At 36.6% G+C, this 22696-nt stretch overlaps 1 protein-coding gene across 12 annotated transcripts in view; it reads right to left on the bottom strand.

Annotated features, from left to right (window-relative positions):
• Positions 1–22696, bottom strand: part of LOC5574814 (endophilin-A) — a 174151-nt gene that overhangs the window by 71567 nt on the left and 79888 nt on the right. For 8 of the 12 annotated variants that reach the window (XM_021850500.1, XM_021850505.1, XM_021850506.1 and 5 more), the window contains one exon: positions 6649–7089. In XM_021850500.1, the coding sequence (XP_021706192.1) occupies positions 6649–6693 (45 nt within the window). In that variant the 5' untranslated portion in view covers positions 6694–7089. Of the gene's footprint in view, positions 1–6648; positions 7093–14782; positions 15036–22696 lie in introns of those variants that run through there. The other 4 variants (XM_021850503.1, XM_021850511.1, XM_021850501.1 and 1 more) reach the window with 2 other exon arrangements.

Here is a 22696-nt window from a genome sequence, read left to right as displayed (position 1 = left end):
GTCCATGGAGAAATCTCTGGAGGCATCCTCAAAATGATTCTAGTTGAAATCCTGAAGAAATTTCGATATCGATTTATGACTGTATTCAGTGATAGCAAACGCATGCATTGCTTTGATTTAGTATTGGTTGGTTTTTGAATCTTGAAAAATGTTTATTGCAGTTCATAAACCATGTTTTTAATAAAAATGTGAAAAATAAATGGGAGCCAAAAAAAGTTACGTTATATCGAGGTAAAAATTACGTTATATCGAGTTACGTTATAAAGAGGTTACGTTATATCGAGATTACGTTATATCGAGGTATTACTGTAGTGCTTTGGATATGCATGCAAGAGGTTTGAGGTCTTCGACAAAGTATTTTGAAATAAGTTGCACTACACTTTCATAGCTTTGGGTTTGATCAAGGTAACTTGTAACTGATCAAGATAAGTTTTATTTCTTATTATGAACGTATTTTTATAAGTACTTATTTCTGCAATAGTCCTCAATGAGACATTTTTTACATTTTTTCAATATAAACTTTCCAGTCCAGTAAACATGTTTGAGCAGGAATATAAAATATTGAGTGTATTCTACAATTAGAAATTGATTTGAATGTTGATTTCAAAACAAATGAGTTCTACAATTAGGATTTCTCGTAATTTATTTAACAAAATAAAATTTAAGGGTATAATTAAAAAATCTATTCCTGCTTTAGCATGTTAAGCATGTTGTTAAATTACATGCCATAGCAATGAACTTTGACCGACAGGTTAAAAACGAGTTTAGTTTAAAAAGTTTAACAAATTTTGAGTTTTTTCAATAAATACTATTTCTACTCAAACATGTTGAATGGTTTTCTACAATAAAATTTATGTTTAAAATAACTATAAGTCGTCTTCCGTGATACACAGGAAAATAGTTGTAGAAAATAGGGCTGCGCTTAGTTTTTTCTGTAAAAGAAAATTTGAGTGTATTCTTTTTTTTTAATTTAACCCTTATTTTTCAACTAAGTTGCGTATTTGCAGTGTCTTTTGATTATTATTCATGGCAATCAAGTTCAGGCTATTTTTTTAAGTACATTATCCATTTTTTATCATTCTACTTTAACATACATGTTTCTGTAAAGTAAAATTTTATGTAGAGATTTAGTTTCTCTATCGCTTCTTTTATCGATTTGAACTAAATTAAAAAGTTTTTATAAAATAAGATATAATCAAATAAGTACCATCATTGGGGGTGAGAATGGGTCAAAAACGGATATGTACGATTTATATATTGAATAACTTTCATACTTTAACTCCAATGAAATTCAAATTTGGTGTGTATGCACTTTGATGGTAAGTGAATGAAAAATGACCCAATCTCACCCCATAGAGGGGGTGACATTGGGTCACTGTAATTGAAATAACTTGTTTTTAAGAATATGACTGCAAAACCATTCACAGCGGAAAAATATTGATGAAATACGATGCAAAAAAAAACGAAAAGACATCTAAGATGTTTCACAAGTATGAAAAACACACTTTTAAAAACGGTTACAGCAAAAAATTGAAAATCTATGAGTAAAAATATGTAAACCCAGCATTTATCGTCAAGTTTACACAAATTTTCTTGTTTTTCCCCTCAAATTGTCTTCAAAGTATTATTCCCATTGCCATAAAGCCTATTCAGTTTCCCCAAAAGTTTATAAAAACAGTGATTATTTTAAACCTTCACAAGCAGTTAAATTTCGGTGCGACATTCCACGATCAATACATTTTAGGTAGATGTTGACGTCATAATCCCGGTATTTCAGCGATCCAACTCATTTATACTTCCGTGAGTTGTTTCTGTAATATGGAAACACTAATAAATAATTAAATAAAAAAAAACCTTTGATAAAATATCAAGCACGAAAAACAGTTGCTGGTTTGAGAAGTTGTCATAATGCGTTGCATTGTTATTGAATGCACGGAATCCTCAACTAGACTTGTTTGATGTTCCAGCGATGCTGTATTTAGAAAGAATAAACACATCATAATAAAGAAAGAGTGGCACCGTAAAACGACAAAAAAGTAGACTTGTGATTTCATTCACCATCGTTCTTCCATGACCCCCCCCCCCCTTTAGAAATCCGAAAATTTTGAAGGGGAGAAAAAAAGATTCATCATTTTTTTGACAACAGATAGGTTTTTTCAATTTTTAAAGTAAAAACAGGTTACATAATGATACAGAGGTGGATTGAAAAAAGTTCAACAACTGTCTTTAAAAATAAAATTAAAAAAAAACCTTTTTTCATATTTTTTTTTTGTTCCTTATTTATTTTTATCCCCTCCTCGTACCTTCCAACTCGTCTCGGACATAAAAGAAAATTAATATTTGTATCAGCCTTACTGTCGAAAAAACCGCATATACGTGCTTTGAGTTTTATTTCAATGGCAAACAGTTTAGAAAAAATATATTTCTTTGTTTTTTCAGTAATTTTAATTTTGAGTGTAATCAAAATTTATATTCCTGGTCAACCATGTTCTCTGCAACAATTCTACAAGCAGATTTATGTCGAAATATGTTAAAAATGTTTCATTGAACAACATCACAGAAGGAAGTTTTTAATTTGAACGTTCCGATCAAAAGATAAAACTGATCTAGATCAGTTATGATTTATCTAGATCAATTCCAAAGAGATCAACATGTAGTGCAACTTATTCCAAAATACTTTGTCGAAGATTCCAAATCTCTAGCATGCATATTCAGAGCACTAAAATTTTGCCATGCAAAATCCACGATCTACTCAAATCTGCTTCGTTAGGGATGCTCAAAACATTTGTTAAAACAAACGTCATTCGGGTTTGAAAAACCTTAAATTATAACATTTGCGGTGAAATTTGTCACGATTCTCATGCCACTTCAGTGTGCAAAAAAATGGTGTTGGTTAAAGTGCTCTAGGGGAAATTTGGACACCCAAAGGAACAATTTTTACATACCGCATTAAACTATGGTATATGAACATAAGATACGTGAAAGAATTTCGACAATCGGTACGGTTCTACCTGCTGAAATATGGCTGATTGATATTGAAGGTACAACTTTGATCGTGGGACTCCTAGTATTAATAATTCATCCAAGAAATTTTTTCAGGGGCTCTTTCTCCAGAAATTTATTGAGGACTTTTACAAAAAAAAAAAACCGTAAAGGATTTCATTACAGATTATTGCGGTAACTCTTTTTGAAATTATTTATTCAGAATACCCTCAGCGATTTCCCCAAGTATTCCAATTCCTTAAATTCCTTTTAACCTAAGGCGTTATGAAAAGTTCAGAGATTCCTCCAGTAATACCTTCAAGGATTCCTCCATGAACTATTCTAGGGATTCTTGATTGAATTATTCCAGTAATTGTTTCAAGAATTTCTATGGGACTCTTCTAGGAAGAACATTCGAGCACACCCGTATCTTCTAGAGCGATTCCGATATAACTCCATTCCATTATTCCAGGAATTACTTTTGAGGCATCTCCAGAGATTCACTCAACGATTTCTCGTGGAAGTCTACCAGATCCTCTAAAAAATTTCTACAGGGCTTTTTCCGGAGATTTTTTTAGAATATTTCTCTAGAAAAGCAATTCTTCCAACTATTATTCCAGGGATTTTTCTAGGGATTCTTTCAGCACAATGTCTACAGTGATTCTGCCAGGGATTTCTCTTCAGGCAATCCTCCAAAGATACTTCCAAGGATTCCTTCAGCAATTTATCCAGCTAATCCTTGAGATATTCCCACAGATTTTTTTTCCATAGACTTTTTCAGGGATTCCTTTGAGAAAACCTTTACAAGGATTCCTCCTGAGATTAATCCAGAAATTACTTCGGGAATTCGTCCAGGGATTCCTCTAGAAAACTCTTCTCATCGATTATTCGAAAAATAATACAGTATTTTTTAGGAATTCCTCTAGAGAACGTGAATTCCAAGTGGGGAATCCCATCACACTTCATTGAAGTACATATACTACAGCGGCGGCAACAGGGTAGAATGTGGAGTTAAATTCATAGTGATTGGGAATCAGATGAAGCGAGTTATTCGGTGAAAACCGGTAAGCGATCGAATCTGTGAGTTGAGAATGAAGGGCAAGTTCTTCAACTACAGCCCGATCAGTATATATGCGCCAAAGAACAATAAGCCCGATGATATGAAGGATGAGTTCTATGAGAGCCTAGATAAGGCCTACGGAGAGTGCCCAAAACAAGATGTCAAGATTGTCATCGGCGACGCAAATGCGCAGATAGGGAAAGAAGATTTCTTCCGACCCGTCATTGGAACGGAAAGCCTCCATTCCGTTACCAATTGTTATGGCCTGCGGCTAGAAGGATCAATCAGCAGTACCTACTTCGCATGAAAGAGTAACCGCAAACATCAGTGAAAAAAGGAAATGTAGCGAGGAACATGATGAACATTGATGACGACGATCAAGCTGTGGACCCACCGACCATACAAGATGTTAAAAAGGCTATCAGCTTGCTGGGAAGGACAACGTCCCAGTCGAGCGTCTCAAATACGGAAGTGAGCAGCTTCACCAGTCGATCCACCGAGTACTTCTGAAGGTATGGGAGGACGAAGAAATGCCCATCTGCTGATTGGATGCCCTCATACGCCCAATCTACAAGAAAGAGCAAAGACTGGAGTATGCCAATTACAGAGAAATTACCCTGCTGAATGCGGCGTACAAAATTCTGTCGTATATCATGTTCAGACTAAGACCGCTCGAGGAGTCCTTTGTCGGCGAATATCAAGCTGGATTTCGTTCAAGCTCAACAAACGGACCAGATGTTTACCTTGCGAATGATCCTAGATTAATTCCAGGAGTATAACTTCCAGACTCACCATCTGTTTATTGATTTCAAGGCGGCGTACGACTCAGTAAAAATAAATGAGCTGTAGCAGATAATGTCTGAACATGATTTTCCGGCGAAACTAATTAATTCAATGTTCAACATTGCATTCAAGGGTGCTACTAAGAGATCTGGTGTGCAGAGAAACGGCACTATCATCACACAGTCGCACATGTTTCTTGGCTAAGGTCGCAATTATTGGAATCGATCGCAGGTCAGTGAAGGAGACAGCGAGCCCGAGCAAAGTTGAATAGCAAAATGATAACAAGTCTTGTTACTAGATTATCGTCATTTGATAACTGATGTTGTTATCACCTTGGCTGAATTCACAGCCAACATAACAAAAATGAGAACTCAAATTTGTTTGTCGAATAACAAAGTAATAGTAAATTATGTTATCACTGAGTTCAAGATGATAACTCAATTTGCATCATCATATATTTTGGAATTTTTTGGTCTGAAATTAAGGAAAAATTTTGAGAGATGAGTGTTTCGGATTAAACTTACGCTTCAAATAATTTTACAAAATTATGTATGAAGAAAAGTCAACTTTATTTAATAACACACGCTTTATAAAAATGTTATAGGAAATATGTTTGATAACTTATTTCGTTATCAACCTGTTATCGAAAATGTCTGTCGCGGATACAATGATAACAAATTTTGTTACCATTCGGTTATCACTGATAACATAATATCAAAATGATGGTTAAACCCCTAGTGCATTTTTCAATCGCCTGTATTTCTGATCGAAGATAGTTATCCGAATAGATCAGTGTGCTATTCATGATAACTATAGAAGTAGTACAACCTCCTGATGAAAAATTGTACAAAGTTTTTCACATTCAGGAGATTCAGAAAACACGTGCGCCCCGCGGGCCGCTCTTTGGCCATCACGATTCTAGTGGAATTCCATAAGAAATACCTGTATGGATCACTGTAGAGATTACCTTGGAGAAATACCTAATATTTTGTAAAAATCTTTGAAAAAAAACAGTGGAGAAATCCCTGGAAGAGACTCTAGAGAGATTCTTTTCCGAAACCAATGTTTAATCATGAACCTGACCAAGGCGAATGAATAATTTGGTTTTCTATACAACTGTCTATAGTTGCTATGCAACGCAAGATCGACGAACCAACATGTTTGAATGCACGAATATGTTTCTACAAAATGTTTGCTATTATTAAACAGTTCGCACAAATTACACAGTTTGCGCATACATTCGTGCAACTCACACAAATGTTCGTGCATTGCACACCTTGTGTAATCAAAGCTTAAGGTAGAGAATACTGTATCAATGTTAGTCAACTTGCATGTAAGTTTGACAGCTTGTATGCATATTTATATACTTAATTTACTACAAAAATCAGTTTTAAGGTCCTTATGAATACGTATCAACAAATTTTGTATTATTTTCGTGATTAAGAAGGAACTTTTTGATTATTTGGAAAAGTAATGTAATTGGCCATACAGAAGAAACGATTAATTTTGTGTGTAGGTTGCAAACTGTCCGATAATTCGATAAAAGATAAAGTCCTATTTTGCATGCTCGCTTGAATAACGAAAACGCATGATAAATCAATGAAACTAGTATTTTATACAACTTTGACGACCAGTAGCACAAAATTTTGATATGTTGGTTCGGATTCAGTATCCAAAATTTACTGAATACATATAATTTGACTTGATTAAACACGCTAAAAGGTTATTTTTTGTCACTGTGTTATTTGTTATTATACGCAGTTGAAAAAAGAACACATAAAAGAGATTGAGTTGATAAAGTTTGATGAGATTTCACCACCTACCTGATTCGCTTTGTTGATCTGCTTCTTCAGACCAGCGAAAGCCATGATGTTACTAATTTTGAGGCTGTTTTAAAGAACCGGGCACAGCGCGAAAAATTGACGTTCCCGCTCAAGCGATTGCGAGCGACTGATGCTGGATGTTTTCTCCTCCTGATTAGAACACCTACCTAATTAGCACCTCAGAGCCTTTGTTCTGCGCCGTGATTATGCGTCACTTGTTACTTACACGTTCGAACTTCTCAATTTTCCAACTAACAAACAAGTGACTCTTCGTTCTGTTATCACTTTCACCGCACACAAATCACCTTATGCAAACTTTTCTTCAATTTTCCTGCCTGCCAATTGCACGAAGAAACCGATCAATCAAACAAACCGATTCTGCTTTCTACACTGAGCGAGTATTACTTCTTTTTTTCACAATCAAACACTACTGATGTTGCGCTGCTATTTCCAATCAAAGACCGTAACATCCGAATGGACGAAGCAATCGACGAGCAATCATCATGGATATCGGTTCCAATCCGGAACGGTGTCAGCATCAGGATCGCATCACAGGCACGGTACATGGAAAGATAGAAGAAAAAGAAAGAACTATAACAACTTGAGATAAATGTAAATCTGAAGGACTTGAATTGGATGTACGAGTTATGTGGATGATTTTTTCGATGATGGCATTTTTATTCATGGGAAATCAAGGCAACTGGAAGTTTGATTGCAGACGAAAAGAAAATTTTGCAGTGATTTAATTTCAATATGATAATCTCGAAAAATACAAATCGGATTGAAAATTGTAGGCTCATTCTACTACTTAAAATCGAAATAGCGTCAAAAATCAAGACGGCTGTCGGATTTTTTCACTTATATAAGTAATCTTAGTCTAGTGAAAAGACTCGAAGAAAACACCAACGATTGAAAACTTGTTTCTTTGTTGTACCAAAAAAGATGTTTGCATTCATTGCACTCGCCATATACGTTAAAATCGTAGAACATGATTTAGGAAATCGATAATTTCACAGGGTAAATACCATTTCTCGCGTAGTTTTTGTAGCCTATCTTACCGAGTTTTTCTCAACTTCCTTTTCACCTGTCGTTATCCCTATTAAATTCAAAACTATTATTGTAGGTATGTAAAATAATGAAAGAAAACTTCTTCATAACGTATAAATCGCTCCCCGCCACGAGATATCTTGCTCAAATGCTATTTTAAGTCAAAGGAATCGATCAGAGAACAATCCTCTTGCCTAAGTTTGTCTAAACATTCGTTTTGTGAAAAATTGAGAGCGTCAAAATGTATGGAAAACAGCAATTTTGTTGAAATTTTGTTCGCCATTCATAAACCCTCAGAATCCATGCCGAATAAATCGATACCATAGCGAGAATACTCTCATAACTGTCAAATTTAACAAGATACTTATCCACTTCTGAAAAAAAAACTATGGCACGAGAAACGGATTGCGCCTGAATAATTGCATCATCCGTTCACAATCGAGACAGCGCGTCATACCGAAGACGGGTCTTCATCGAGCGAGAATCGGTTGCGTTCTCTTGAGTGGAAATTTTTTTCCACACGAATTGACGGACCACCTCATCCCGTCTTTCAACCCACGTCAGATTTTCCAAGAAATCGCGTAGGACTTAGAACGACTTCCTAGTAGTATATCAGTACAATACGCCTCAAGTATATAAACCTACGCATCGAATTACTCTTGGACCGATACTTACTGTTGGGCGACCGTCTACTGTCGGATTCGATTCAAATGGAGTGGATGTCTCTAAAACTGTACATGATACTTTTTTTAATATTTCATCTAGGATATCACTGCCGTGATCTGACGAAGTAACGTAAGCGCCATTTTTACAAATTTCTTCAGCAGTTTTCTGAACGGTTCCGAGACGACGGAAAGCTTCAGCTGAGAATAGTTGGATCCGGTGAGCTGGTTTCAATTGGGTCTCACATGGTTTGTGAGTGCTCGAGGACTATTGATGATCGGATGTGTGTTTGTTCCGATGAACTCAGAAGCGGCAAGCTGCACAATCAACTGCTTCTGAGCGTTTTAAAAATTATGCGGGAGTTATTTTTATGATTACTACATTACCACAAATTGTTCACTGGAAAAGGAATCCCTAAGAGTCTAACATGGTAATCTGGCAGTGTTGGTCTAAGGCAGCTTCAAATTATTTCGTAACGTTGGAATTGATAATTTTTGATCCCCATCCATTCCTCCGTAACGTTTTTTGTTTGAAAAATTCAAATTATTGTATGAGCCATAACGCCTCTAGAGCGTTACGTAATTTGTGGATGGCGCCTAAGCAGTTTTTATAAGGGACCGTCCATAAATGACGTAGCATTTTTTGGTCAATTTTCGACACCCCCTCCCCCATCGTAGCCTATTTTCCCATACTTACTACATGGTTCGTAGTAAAGTCGTAGACTCCCCCTCCCCACTAAAATGCTACGTCATTTATGGAGGGTCCCTAATTTGAAACTATAGGTAAACGTTTATGGTAATAGTTTCCCCAAATCAGAATTTTCTAAATATTTCGCATTTTACTTTCAAGTTGAGTGCATTTGCATTTGAAAAGGTTCAATTCTTTTTTATTATTGTACCGCAAGGTTTGCGGAAGGTTGTTTTTATGTCAAATACTATATAGCTGCAAAACGGGAGGGAGACAGGTAGTTAGTTTTCTTTTCATTTCAGAGAGCGAGTGATGGCGCTTAAGCCTAGGCTCTAGAGCCATACATACGGGGAAAATACCTATGTCTCATCCCAGGAAAAGGATCGCAAACAACAATGGAGTGCGCAATAACTTTCTTAGCAACGCCACTTCCAACGATTTTGCCTATCTCCCTTTATGGAACGGTTGGTACGGTTGTCCCCGTTTTTTCTTTCGCAAAACTTCAATAAATTTCGTCTGTCATGTTATTCATTCGTGAATAATCTGATCGCCGTATTTTTTTTTTTTTTTAATTTCCTTCGACCCAAAAATCACTATGGAGAAATTTTGAGAAATGTTCCAAACACGCTAATACTATAATCTAAGTAGAAACTTATCATCACATATTGAAAACTCATTCTTCAAAGAAGCAAATCGCTTTTGAGCTAATTTCGTTTAGATTTTTTGTAAATGTTTGCAGGACTATAATCCCATATTAAGCCAAATAATAGCAAACAGACTTAAGAATATCTCTTCTGCTATCCGTCGGGTTCGATTTCTCTCTTCAGCAAATTTCATTCTAATGGTTTGAAGAATGAAAATTTCACAGAACACTATCCTTATGGTAAGGATGGTAAGGAACATATGGAAGATTGGATTTTCAAACATTTTTAAATTTTGAACCGCCCTATTGTAACATGAGGTACAAAAATTAATGCTTATTGGTCATTTTTGAGGATAAATTCCCAAATCTACTCGAATGGAAAATTGAAATGGCAGTTCAGGAGTCTTACTTGGGGGCTCTCCATTAATAACGTAAGACAATTTTTGGGATTTTTCATCACCCCACTCACATAAGAAATACAATATTAGCTGTTGTACTTGTTTGTAATAGTAACAGGCTAAAAAGTTACGAATTATAATGCCAGTTGGCCGAAAATTTTATAATTGAAGAGGTAGTTAGGTTAAAAAAGGTCTTTTGGCTGAAAGATCAATTTAGTAGGTTAACAGCGAGCTGACAGTTTATTCGAAACCTATTGAGTTTGTAACGCCGAAAGGGTTATTAAACCAAAGCGTCGTTATGTCGAAATACTTAGACTGAAAGGATCCAGGCCGTTATATTGAGGGCTCAGTTCTCAAATTGTGCTTTGTCCAAAAATACCATAAAGCCGATAAGTTGGTTAGGCTAATATAATAGATGTCCATTTTAATTTTCGAGTTCTACATGCAGTTCGTATTGGCGCTTTTGCTTTATAAGCAGAAATCATAGGTTCAAACCCAGAAACGGCTTCGCACTTTATACTTTTGTAATCTATTTATTCTCTTTCGCTTACTGTTTTCTCCAATATAAATCTAACATACATTCAGGCCTTCTTTAATCTAGTGGTAATGTCCACGGCTACAAAGCATTGTCATGATAAAAGCGTATGGGTTCGATTCCCGATGGGTCCATGATCTTTACGTGATGGATACTTCCTTGATGTCTCTGTATAGAGCCTAAAATCGTACCTGCCACAAGTTACACATGCGAAAACCTAAGTCAATAGCTGTGGAAATGCTCATTGAACTGAGCGCAAGTCTTGTTCCAAAAGAGACGACACGGACAAGAACCCGTTTGTTTCGCTTCCAGTTTTTTATTATTTTAGCATGCTTCTACTTGCTGATATATCAATTCATTGCCATAAAACGCATGACCCGCATAAGCAGTTATTTTTATCTTTTATATACCGTAAACGTGAAAACTTTGATAGTTTTTTGAAAGAAAATCTCAATGTTTACACAATCTACCTTAAAGATTTTTGTTTTATATTTTTAAAACAAGTACTGGTAGTATGAGGTTTTGAAGTTTGAAAGTTTACATGTACACGACGAAACACGTGTACATGTAAACTATTAAACTTCAAAACCTTATAACAGCAAGATTCCTTAGGCGGGAATTGCCTAGGACTTGCCAATTAATTACTTGTGCAAGTACTGGTTAACGATTCATTTTGAATCCACCAATAATTATTTATATAATCAATAGTCGATTTTTGGATTCTGGGTAGCTTTGATAATGGGAACGTGATGACATGGTAATCCAAAACCAAACTAGTGTTTGACATCATTACAGTTGAACCTGGATAGGAGAATGTTAAAAACAGAACCAGGATTAAATGTTATGCATTAAAGTACTTTTTTTAAATCGCTTACGCAAGTGTTTTACCCTGGGCAAAGGCACAACCTTGTGACCAGCTTGATTGCTGTCAGATCCTGGGGCTTAAATGTATCTAAACTCTGAAGAGAAACATGCACACTAGTGGCGCTATTGGTGATGCGAGTCAGAAGTGTTTCAAACTTAAACACTTTTGATGAACTTCACCAAAGAGCCGATACTATACTAGATCTTTTAATGAGAAGTGATTTAATATTACTTTTGATATTCCATCGCAGATAAATAAGCGGTCGTAAATAGGTTCTTTGTTTTTTTTTCCTTTTCGTTTCGCATTATATTTTTTATCTCTTAACTTTTTTTTCCTAAATTAGAAGAAACTCAATGGACCTACACTTGAAGAACAGTGAAAACAGCACATTCCTACATGAAAATAAGATATCGATGATATTTATCATGTGAAGTGAAAGTGGTATTTGATAGTTATGAACTTATAGTTAAGTGAAGTGAATGTGTGACCGTAACCTTCTGAGACAGATCGCAACAGTGTCTTCTTGGAAGCCACCTTTCCGTGTACGTCTGGTAAACTGCTTCAGAAGGATTACGTCCTTTTTGAGCTTGAGCTTGATTGGCCGCCCATGGTTGCTACTCCAGTATCGCCTGTTCAGCTGCACTTACACAAGGAACCAACCGGATGACTGCTTGGGACAGACACAGACACCCTCGGTATATAAGTGCTGGTGATCTTCTATTTTTAGGCAACAATGGTGCCTGTCACGTCAGAATGCAGACCAATGAGGGAAAGTGAAGGAGTTGATGATACATTCAACTGGCTCCCACGGTAGTCCGTATATACCACTGCGTCTACGCCAGTTCATGCGGGAAGGGAGATGGGGTGGGGTAATTTTTATTGCAGAGAGGCTTGCTGGTTTGGTTAGCATACTGCCTATGTATCAGGCGTAATGAACGGCATGCTATAATGATGAAAGAATGAAAGCGTAGGGAAACAGTTTATTTCTATCCGTCTTGGGTTCTAGCAAATGATATGAACTGTGATAGATCAACTGTGATACATTAGGAATGGTAGATAGAAGCAAGAGAAAGATACAACTACAAAGTACGATGAAAGGGACAGGCCTGGGATTGAACCCATGACCATCTGTTTATGAAGCAGAAGCTGTAGCCATTAGACCACCAACTTCGTCTTCAGAAGGATTACGTCCTCTTTGCTATCTAAAGTCCAGTTTAGAGCTTCAGACAGTATTCACCGTACGGCTAGCAACATAATAAAAAAAATCGCTTATGCAAGTGTTATAAGTTGAAACAAACATGAAGCATTCAAAGTCTATGAAAAAAAGTATAAAATCATATTTTTGGATAGATTTTGATTTATTTTTCTTTTTCCACGTTGATTTCCACATAATTCAATCGTTTTTGGAACACAAATAATTATACTTCGAACAAAATAATGTACAGATTTAAAGCGTGTTGCATACCTTTAAGCGTTAAACGTTATATGGAGATTTCCGACTTTGCTATTAAAATTGGCCCTAATTTGTAAAGAAGTTTTTCGCTAAGAGGTTTAAGACCTAATTATCAAGGATAAGTGACGAACTTCATCAAATTGTTGAAATCTCATAATTTTTACAAATTTGAATACGAAGCCTCAAATGTTTTCGATTTTAACGAAAACATCTCTGACATCATACAGTATCATACAGATTTTGTCAGCTTCTTTTTGCTCTCATGGTTTCATTGTCAAATTTTCTCCAAATCTTATTCAACCCAGTTAAAGTTACTATGAAGATACATAACACAGATAACTTGTTTAGTTTCTGAAGGATACCTGAAAAACCTTTTAAAAAAGGCTGACAAAATCGGCTCATTTATTTAATATTCTTAACTTTTGCATACGTTTAGCATAATTGATTAACATAAATTATGTAATTTTGTTTAGTATGATGTGGGTCTTGTAATTGCAAAGTAACCCACATTATTAAAGATACCCCGTTTACCGGTACCCAGGCTTTGAAAACACGAGCCATAATTTTATCTAATTTATTCGCCTGCATTCACACAACACGCATGACATTCGTCGTTTGTAGAAGATAACGAGTCACGAAAGAAAACATTAAAGACACACACCACATACTGTTTGGTGCCGATTACTGTGTGTCACCACGTGTTACATTCGCTGACATACTCTCATTCTGATCAAGAAACAGAGGTGAATATTTTCCATTTTCTGTGCTACACAGATACAAATTTTTAAAATTCAATGTAGCGTTAACAGAAGAGTATAGTAAAAATCAATCAAATCCATCTATTGTTACATCATGTTTAATTTTCAACTAAAGATACTTGAATGTTACATGATCGTGTAAATTAAAAGTGCATTCGATTGAAAAATAAGCGTTTTGTCGATGACATTTCAGTTTATTTTGATGCTCCAAATTTATGCATGAAATTAAACTGAAATTTACAACATATTTTTATGTTTATGTGTATGTTTAAAACCAAAAAGGAATGTTTGATGATATATTATAATTAAATTGTTTAAGGTTGCATTATCAGGAAATATGAAATCTATTACCAATTTTATGCGAAACATAAATAACCCGAATGGCTCGATACTGTTGTAGTCTGTTAGAGTTTCTGTTCTTGAACGCTCTTTCGCTACGTACCAAACGAGACATTCAAAGGGCTCACCGATTGCGATGAGTCACGAACCTTTATGGTCCACGAGCTGTTACACTCTTTGAATATATTTCGATCGGCTTATTCGGATAAAAATCCAAGCACTGCCACCATTTTACGTCCATGTAAACTTTTCATCAATCTATAAACTATAGAAATGCTCCTTATTTAAAACAGTTTACAACTTCAAAAATCAAAGTGACTCTGTTCTATCGGTATTACAGATATAGCGAATTTTTACTGAAAATTATCAGAAATTCAAAATGTCGGAGGAAATAAAATCTTTACTTAGAATCAAATAAATGCTAGAGTAACAATCTACTATTTATCTTGAACTAGAATCGTACACCTCTACGAAATAAAAATTCACTCATTCGAATGCATTTCATTGCACATGCACACGTTTAGAGCGGTCCATGCCTTATCCATCCAACCGTACCCCAGCTCGTATGCTCCTAGTTGAAAAAATCAATTTTCCTCACTCGGACAAAAGTACGAGACACCTACTTTCCTGCTGGCATAGCGTGGAAAAGCGCTACTGCTCGTTGTCTCTCACTGGTTACAGAAGAAAATGCACGAAAAAGCACGCACAACCACGTGGGGTGGGGTTCCTTTATGAAAAATACTTACACTAACTGTATCAATTTTCAACTACCCAGTTTCCAGCTACGAAATTTTCCACCAATTTCAATTCGCGACGGGTTTTGCAAATCTTTGCAGGTGATTGGAATCGAATTAATTCTTTGAAAGGCGGTGCCAAAGAACAAGAACGCGTAGTAATTTTCTTCACTCGACGGGGTTTGAGGGCTAGTAGATTCTAGTACCGTTTAAGACTTCAGTTCACCGTTTGAACACCGTTCGGGTTCCTCTCCAAAATGTAACTAAAATGTCCTGCCTGAGATGATACAGAATCCACTGTGTTGTATTTCGGAGGTTATCTGTCGCGGTTGCTCTCAATTTTCGCGGAGGATGCTCTCAACATACACATCCCCGGAGATGGGAGAAAATTTCGTCCACGGCAGCATTAGCGAATGAGATCACGGTCAAACTCCACGGAGGCTAAAATGCTGGTAGGTACCTTTTGGATGGAATTCTACGAAACAGTAGACACTGACCACCGCAGACGAGGACGACGACGACGATAAAGTTGGGGTTATGAAGAGCTTTGAATGAATTCGTATACTGGTATGTGTGAGCGGGTTGATGTTCTCTCGTGGGAAATGAGAAAGCTCGACTGCTAGAGTGGATTGGTTAATGCACAGTAGGGAAAAAGTGTCTCCAAATTTGGTGTACCTTCAGCTACTGAAGAGAACAAACCCTGGAGACGCATGGTCGTTTATAGAAAAATAAATGCATTCATTATGTGGGATATTGTGTGACGTCCGACGTCCCAGAATATTATTGTTGAAATCAAAATCGACTAGGGAATTCACTGTAAACGCATGATCCAAGTTGGATCCATTCTTGGCATTGTTGTTGTAATTATGAATGTTATATCAACGAGCTTTGCTCAATAGTTTTTCATTGTTTAAAACAAGATACAGTACTGACCCGATTTTGTCAACCCCCGATTTTGTCTGCCCTCGATTTTGTCTACCACCGATTTTGTCAGCTTTTTGAGCCGATTTTGTCAGCCTTCTTTAAAGTTGTCAAAAAATTGTCATCGTCATGTTTTACCACGTTCACATTAAAATTGATGATGATGTTTGATGTCATGCACGCATTGGCGTAGCCAGAGGGGGCAATGGCAATGCCTTTTATTAAGTGTAAAAAATCAATATTACCAATATAAGGGAGGGGGGAGCCCCTGATAAAAAAAAAACTGGCTACGCCCATGTCCATCGCCCTCTTAAAAGTCTGACTGACTGACTGACCTCTTTTGTCTGACTGACTGACTGATGCTTAAAAACTCCTGGTTTGTTCTTGCCTCCAACAAGTTTATCCGCATTTGCTACAGGGAACGAATAATGAATATGGATGTGACTTACATTTTAAATTTAATGGTTGACTTTATTATTGCAGTCATGTTTTGAAAACTCTGGCTTAGCATGATATGGAGAAGTTAATTTATTGTAATTTTGACAAATAAAATGAATAATCGACTGGATTTGTCAACTCAGAGACAAGTTTTGAAAATCGATTCAGAACCCCAAGGGTGTAGCTTGGTGTTACTGATCAAACGAATTAATTTACGCGTTATTTAACAGTGCTAAGATGACGAGAATATCCTCCTCTATCTTTCAGCATTTTTTTTTTATGTGCCTAAAAAAATGGGGCGAGATCATAAGTTATGCTAGATTTGATCTTTTAAATGCCCTGGAGTAGCCAGAGATCTCAAAGAAAAGAGAGATGTGTGTGGTATTCTTGGGTAGTGGACGCCTTTACGATGGCTCATTTAATTTAATATTATTTTGGTGCTTTCGTCAAATACAGTCATCAAAGAGACTGTTTAAATGGGGTTTTGAAGTGTAGTGTTTTATATCAAATGTGCAGTGCAGTTCTCAAATCCCATGTACAAGAATATGTAACAAATAATATTCTTGATTCGTGGGGGCAATAATCATGGTGGTTCATTTGCCTTTTTTTTCGCTTGCATATGTGAGTAATGCACCACTGTGTGTAAGTGTTTAACTCATTTTGATAGTATTTTATTATCAATTGCGGTGAGTATACACTGAGATGCTTGCTCAGCAAAGTCCGAGAAGCTTCCTAGGGGACAGACAGACATTCAAAACATGTAGGTACTGTGTATGTATTAGGATCGAGGCAAAATGCGTACGTTTAGTTATTCGTCGAACAGCTGATTCGTTTGATCGCAGTTTCACTTAACGCAGAAGTATGCATAATAGCAAAGTCCTAAAGAGGAATACAAGCGTTGCCTCTTTTTATTCATGTAGAAGGATATTTTGTGAATACTTATGCAATGTGACTGTATCTAATAGAGCATGTCAAGACGTGCACTTGTGGTACCGCTTATACTGCATATTGTTCATGATCTGTGCTTCTACTCATAGTCCAATTGGACTTCAAGCTATATCGTCGAAGTTGCAAGCAATCTGTGAGACGGTAAGCTGTATGGGGGTCATGAAGAATGCTTGTGTTGTTTCTCATGCCTCTGTAACTGATGAGCAAAAAAGTTGCTGAAATTCGAATGTTTTGCATAGTATGGGGTGTCTCTCGGATGCAAGACAACGAGTATGTGAGAAATATCTCGATATAAATTGTGAGATGTTCATGATTTCAAATGACTTTTCTGCCTTTGGTTTTTCTACGTCCCGTAAATACTTTCAGTGTTGACGGGTTAGCTATTAGCATCGCGCTTAGAGGAAAAAAAAAATCTCTTAGACGATGTTTGATATTTTTGGCATCAGATGTCTATAATTTCAGATATTTGTTGCTGAGCAATAAATAACTTTTGATTATATCTTAGCATGCAAGTTCCGAATAGCATACGGGGTCTTCGTAAACAGCATTTCTGGACGTGCTGGGGAGGATCCCAACATGCTGGTTAAGGTTATTTTGGGTGCATAGATATCGGCAATCACAAACAGAGTGGTAAATTAAGTTTTTATGTATTTTTTACGTAAGACTTTGCGATTTTAGAGAAAACATTCCAACGCCGTTCTAAGTTAGGTTTAATGTTATTCTCTCAAAAATTCATGCTCACGTATGAATTAATTTATCTTCATTTATTATTACTCCCCCCCTGGAATATGAATAAATGATTTTAAAAGCAACACAGCGTTCCGATATATTGTTTCTAGAGAATTCTGTAGTTTATACGGTCTTTTTGGAGGATCAATAAAGCCAACCCATCTAGAAAAGAACATAGTTTTTTTCTATGCATTGGTGTTGGTTTCAATCTCCCAAAATACTACACTCAAACATTTTGAAAAATCGATTTTTGGAATGTTTTTTCGGTGGAAACAATTCTTATGTCCGCATTCATCAGCATTTAAACTTTTATCAAAGTGAGCGATGCGATAGGCAGTGCAGATGTTAAGAATTTTCCAATTAATCATTTTTAGTATCCCTTAGGGGGTGCAATAAATGAATTTATGTGAAATTTTACAAAAATTCCATCCCGAATTTTGTTAAATTTTACATTATTTTAACTAGTATTCATACAAGTACCTCGAAAGGGGTGTTTGTATGAAGTTAACCTTCACTCTCCATCCTTTTCCTCCTTCTTCAACTATTCCCTTCCCTTATCCTTATCCTCCCCTAATTTCCTGTCCCATCGGGTAAGTGATGATGTGGCTGTGAATTGCGAGGCACAAATCCCCCATTTGCAGGGGAACGTGCCGCTGGAGCCGTTTTTCTGATACCTGATACCTGATGATATGGAGAAGTTAATTTATTGTAATTTTGACAATTAAAATGAATAATCGACTGGATTTGTCAACTCAGAGACAAGTTTTGAAAATCGATTCAGAACCCCAAGGGTGTAGCTTGGTGTTACTGATCAAACGAATTAATTTACGCGTTATTTAACAGTGCTAAGATGACGAGAATATCCTCCTCTATCTTTCAGCATTTTTTTTTTTATGTGCCTAAAAAAATGGGGCGAGATCATAAGTTATGCTAGATTTGATCTTTTAAATGCCCTGGAGTAGCCAGAGATCTCAAAGAAAAGAGAGATTTTTGCAACCCATTAGAAGCCATTAAACAAATCCTTACATATCTTGCACTTTGAATGATTTGAACGTATCGAGACGGACCAGAAATTTGGCCGTGGACCAGGCAAAATGTTAGGATCGGAATTTCAGAGATTCATCTCGGAATTTTTTTAGGAACTCCTTCAGGGGCTACTGCAATTTTTTTTTATTTATTCAATATTCTTCCAGAATGATACCATCAGAAATTCTTTAAGCGAAATTTCGCCACGGCTTCACTTATCAATCCCTCTGCAGATACTTTTTTAGGGCTCCTCTTGGATTTTTACGGGAATACAAGAATTCTTCCAAGGGCGTTACGCACACGAATATCTGTAAAGACTAGCCCATTATTCCTCTCTGAAATTTTCCAAGTGTTCCTGCTTCCTGTTCATCTCAGGATGTCAGGAATTTTGACAAGAATACTTCTGTTAACTCATTCAGTAGGGAATACACCGAGAATCAATCACATGACTTCTCCAAAAATTTCTCCAGTATGCTGTAATCTAGATAGGTCTAGACCTACGACTAAGAAGCACACGATCTTTTCGATAGGAATTTTCAGCTAGTGTTCATTTTCATAAACTAAAAATTCTCTCATAATTTATAATAAGGCATAAAAAGTATGATGTCTTTATAAGCGAAATACGATCTACTCTGAGTGCTCTATCGAACCAATCACCTTGTCGTCACCTTGGTTTGGGTCCCTTATCATTGCTCGATTCTGGGTAATGAGAAAACAGACTCGTTTGCCAAGGTGGGCGCTATGGAAGGCAACATTTCTGACAGACAAATCGCCTTCAATGATTTTGTTTACATATGCTCGTTAGCATGCTTTGATCGTTTGGAAATAAAAATGGAATGCAGGAGACATGAGTAGGTGATTACAATACATTTACCCGCAAGTATCGATGAAATCGTGGTATAAGGGTTTGGACATAAGGCGAGATTTTATCAAGGTGTTGCCTTATGTCCTAGGCTCGCTTTTTTATCGAATAGGGCTCACGGACAACAATCGCTGAACTGTGGTGTAGGATACCAATATGTCAACTATGTGGTATGGGACTGTCCTGAATACGGTATTACCAGATCCGATTAATATGTTTCCCTCATGGCCCAGGGGAATCAGAAATGTTAGCCATTAGAGATGTACTGGGTAAGCCTAATCTTGGTTTTTGAAACTTGTCTTCAATTTCGATGCTTGATTTCATCGTCTTCTTCTTCTTCTTTCTGGCGTTACGTCCCCACTGGGACAGAGCCTGCTTCTCAGCTTAGTGTTCTTATGAGCACTTCCACAGTTATTAACTGAGAGCTTACTATGCCAATGACCATTTTTGCATGCGTATATCGTGTGGCAGGTACGATGATACTTTATGCCCTGGGAAGTCGAGAAAATTTCCAACCCGAAAAGATCCTCGACCGGTGGGATTCGAACCCACGACCCTCAGCTTGGTCTTGTTGAATAGCTGCGCGTTAACCGCTACGGCTATCTGGGCCCCATCGTCTCTAGTTTGTTTATCTTCTCTATGTGTCAACATTCTTGCATCATGCTCACTGGTAATTGTTCAATTCCTTCGTTTAACGCTCTGTTTGTCTTCCCACTGGTCGGTTGTCCAAATCGTTTCTGCTCGAAGATTCGATTTGTTATATCGTTACAGTTGTTCATCATATCAATCATTCGTTGCTAGCAGCTTCACTTACAACATAATGCTGCCGAATGGCTCACATCAGAGAAAGATATCTTAAAACCTGTACCTTAATTTTATTATTTTTTCAATGTGGTTCTTAACCTTGGCCAAACCGCGAGTATTTCAGTTCTTCAATCTAACATAGATTGGTGAGATTAATATCATTGTAAACATATACAAAATGAAGTCGGCTTCGTAATGCCTGATGGCCCATGAGCCTTAAATAATAAGTAAAGTAAATAGAAGGTAAATGAGTAAATGATGTCGGTCTACAGTGTTTTTTGCCAATTGTTAAAAGTAGGCATTTTTAAAAATTAACCTCAAATTTGTAAGACCTTTATATCCTTGGTAATACGTCCCCGCTGGACAGAGCTTGTTTTTCAGCTTAGTGTTCTAAGACCATTTCCACATTTATTAACTGTTACACGGTGCTCCCCTGACCGTTATTATCAGAAAAAAATCTCCATCAAATCTGTGCTCACCAGTCGTTTTCTATAGCAGAGGTGCATGTCTGGGCAAAATTTGAAAAAAATCGTAGGGCCCGTTTTGAAGTTACGTCCTTTTGATTGTATTAGTCCACAATTTCAAAGGAAATCTGAGATATTCAAACGCATTTTCAATAGCCGTGATTATTAGAAGAAATATACCATTACAATTTGATTTAAATTTGGTGTTTTAAGTTATTTGTAACTTCTAGGTGGAGTTTTGATTGAGAACATCAATAAAATTTGGAGTTACGCCCTTTTGGAGGTGTAATCATTGACGACTAATTTTTAATATATTAATAAGGCATTATAATACCTTCAAGCCTTAGGGGGCCCAGATAGCCGTAGCGGTAAACGCGCAGCTATTCAGCAAGACCAAGCTGAGGGTCGTGGATTCGAATCCCACCGGTCGAGGATCTTTTCGGGTTGGAAATTTTCTCGACTTCCCAGGGCATAGAGTATCTTCGTACCTGCCACACGAAATACGCATGCAAAAATGGTCATTGGCATAGTAAGCTCTCAGTTAATAACTGTGGAAGTGCTCATAAGAACACTAAGCTGAGAAGCAGGCTCTGTCCCAGTGGGGACGTAACGCCAGAAAGAAGAAGAATACCTTCAAGCACGTTCAAATGTTTTCATGTTCATCAACACATTGATTTTATATGCCGTAAAAGTATTTCACACTTGTCTGATTTTTCATGGGCTCAAGTGCTATAAGGCATTACGAAGCCAATTTCATCATGTAACCAAATTAGTTTTTATACAACAATGTTCTGGATAGTTTGATGAAGCAATGAACGCATGATTCAGAATATTGAACATGAAATCCATGTTGTATATCGAAGCGCAAATTGAAGTCAAGAATACTTTCGGACTTGAGTTTTCGATTATGGATAGCAGGGTGTAGAATAAAATTAAATTAACGATGTAGGAAGCAGCGATTCAAAATGAAAAAAAAAATACTATGTTTAGATTATCCGTTATTATTTTGTTTATTGGAATTTTAAATCGTAAAACTATGTCACCTATGAAGAGTTTGTTTAGCAAAGTATGATTTATTTTCGTTTGTCTTCACTGGTTATAGCAGCGGGTGAGTCCTTACTTCACAGGCACAGTGTGCGATAATAAAAATGAAAGTTTACAGATAAATCATCAGTTTCTAAAGGGTTCAAAATCTGTTATAGTACATAGATTAGCAGGTCCAACACGGCCACATAATAATTTAAGGTTTTCTGGTAACAAAAATTGGTAGTTAAGTCTTTTTTTAAATTATACCCCTCTGAATCTCATTACCCCGAATACCATGAACGTGAAGAGCATAACCTCGTTCCAGTTCTTAGAATGGCATTACTTCTAAATCCATTATCACGGGGCTATGTCATTCAAGGTAATTATAAATTCGGGACACTATTATTCAGGGTGATGACTCTCGGGTTAATAACATTCTGGAAAATTAATGTTGGGGTTATGAGGTAGAATCTTTTCAAGAGAGGTTTGATTTGAGTTTCGATTTTTAAGGAAGACATGTAAAATTGAGCTCTGCAAGTATAACGATTATAAAACCAAAGAATCCAAACAGTACCGAATATTTATTACTTTTCTTGAAAGTATTTCAAGTATTGAGGCTTTTTTTCACGAGTTAGCTTGAGAATGGGTCAATTGATTTATACAATTCTTTCACTATTGTATTTATCCAGGACTCCTCTTACATGTTTG

This window comes from Aedes aegypti, chromosome 3 (genome assembly GCF_002204515.2).
Source record: "Aedes aegypti strain LVP_AGWG chromosome 3, AaegL5.0 Primary Assembly, whole genome shotgun sequence".
In the NCBI taxonomy this organism is placed as follows: Eukaryota; Metazoa; Arthropoda; class Insecta; order Diptera; family Culicidae; genus Aedes; species Aedes aegypti.
Note: the sequence above shows the minus strand (reverse complement) of the source record. Positions and strands in the feature narration are given on the sequence as shown.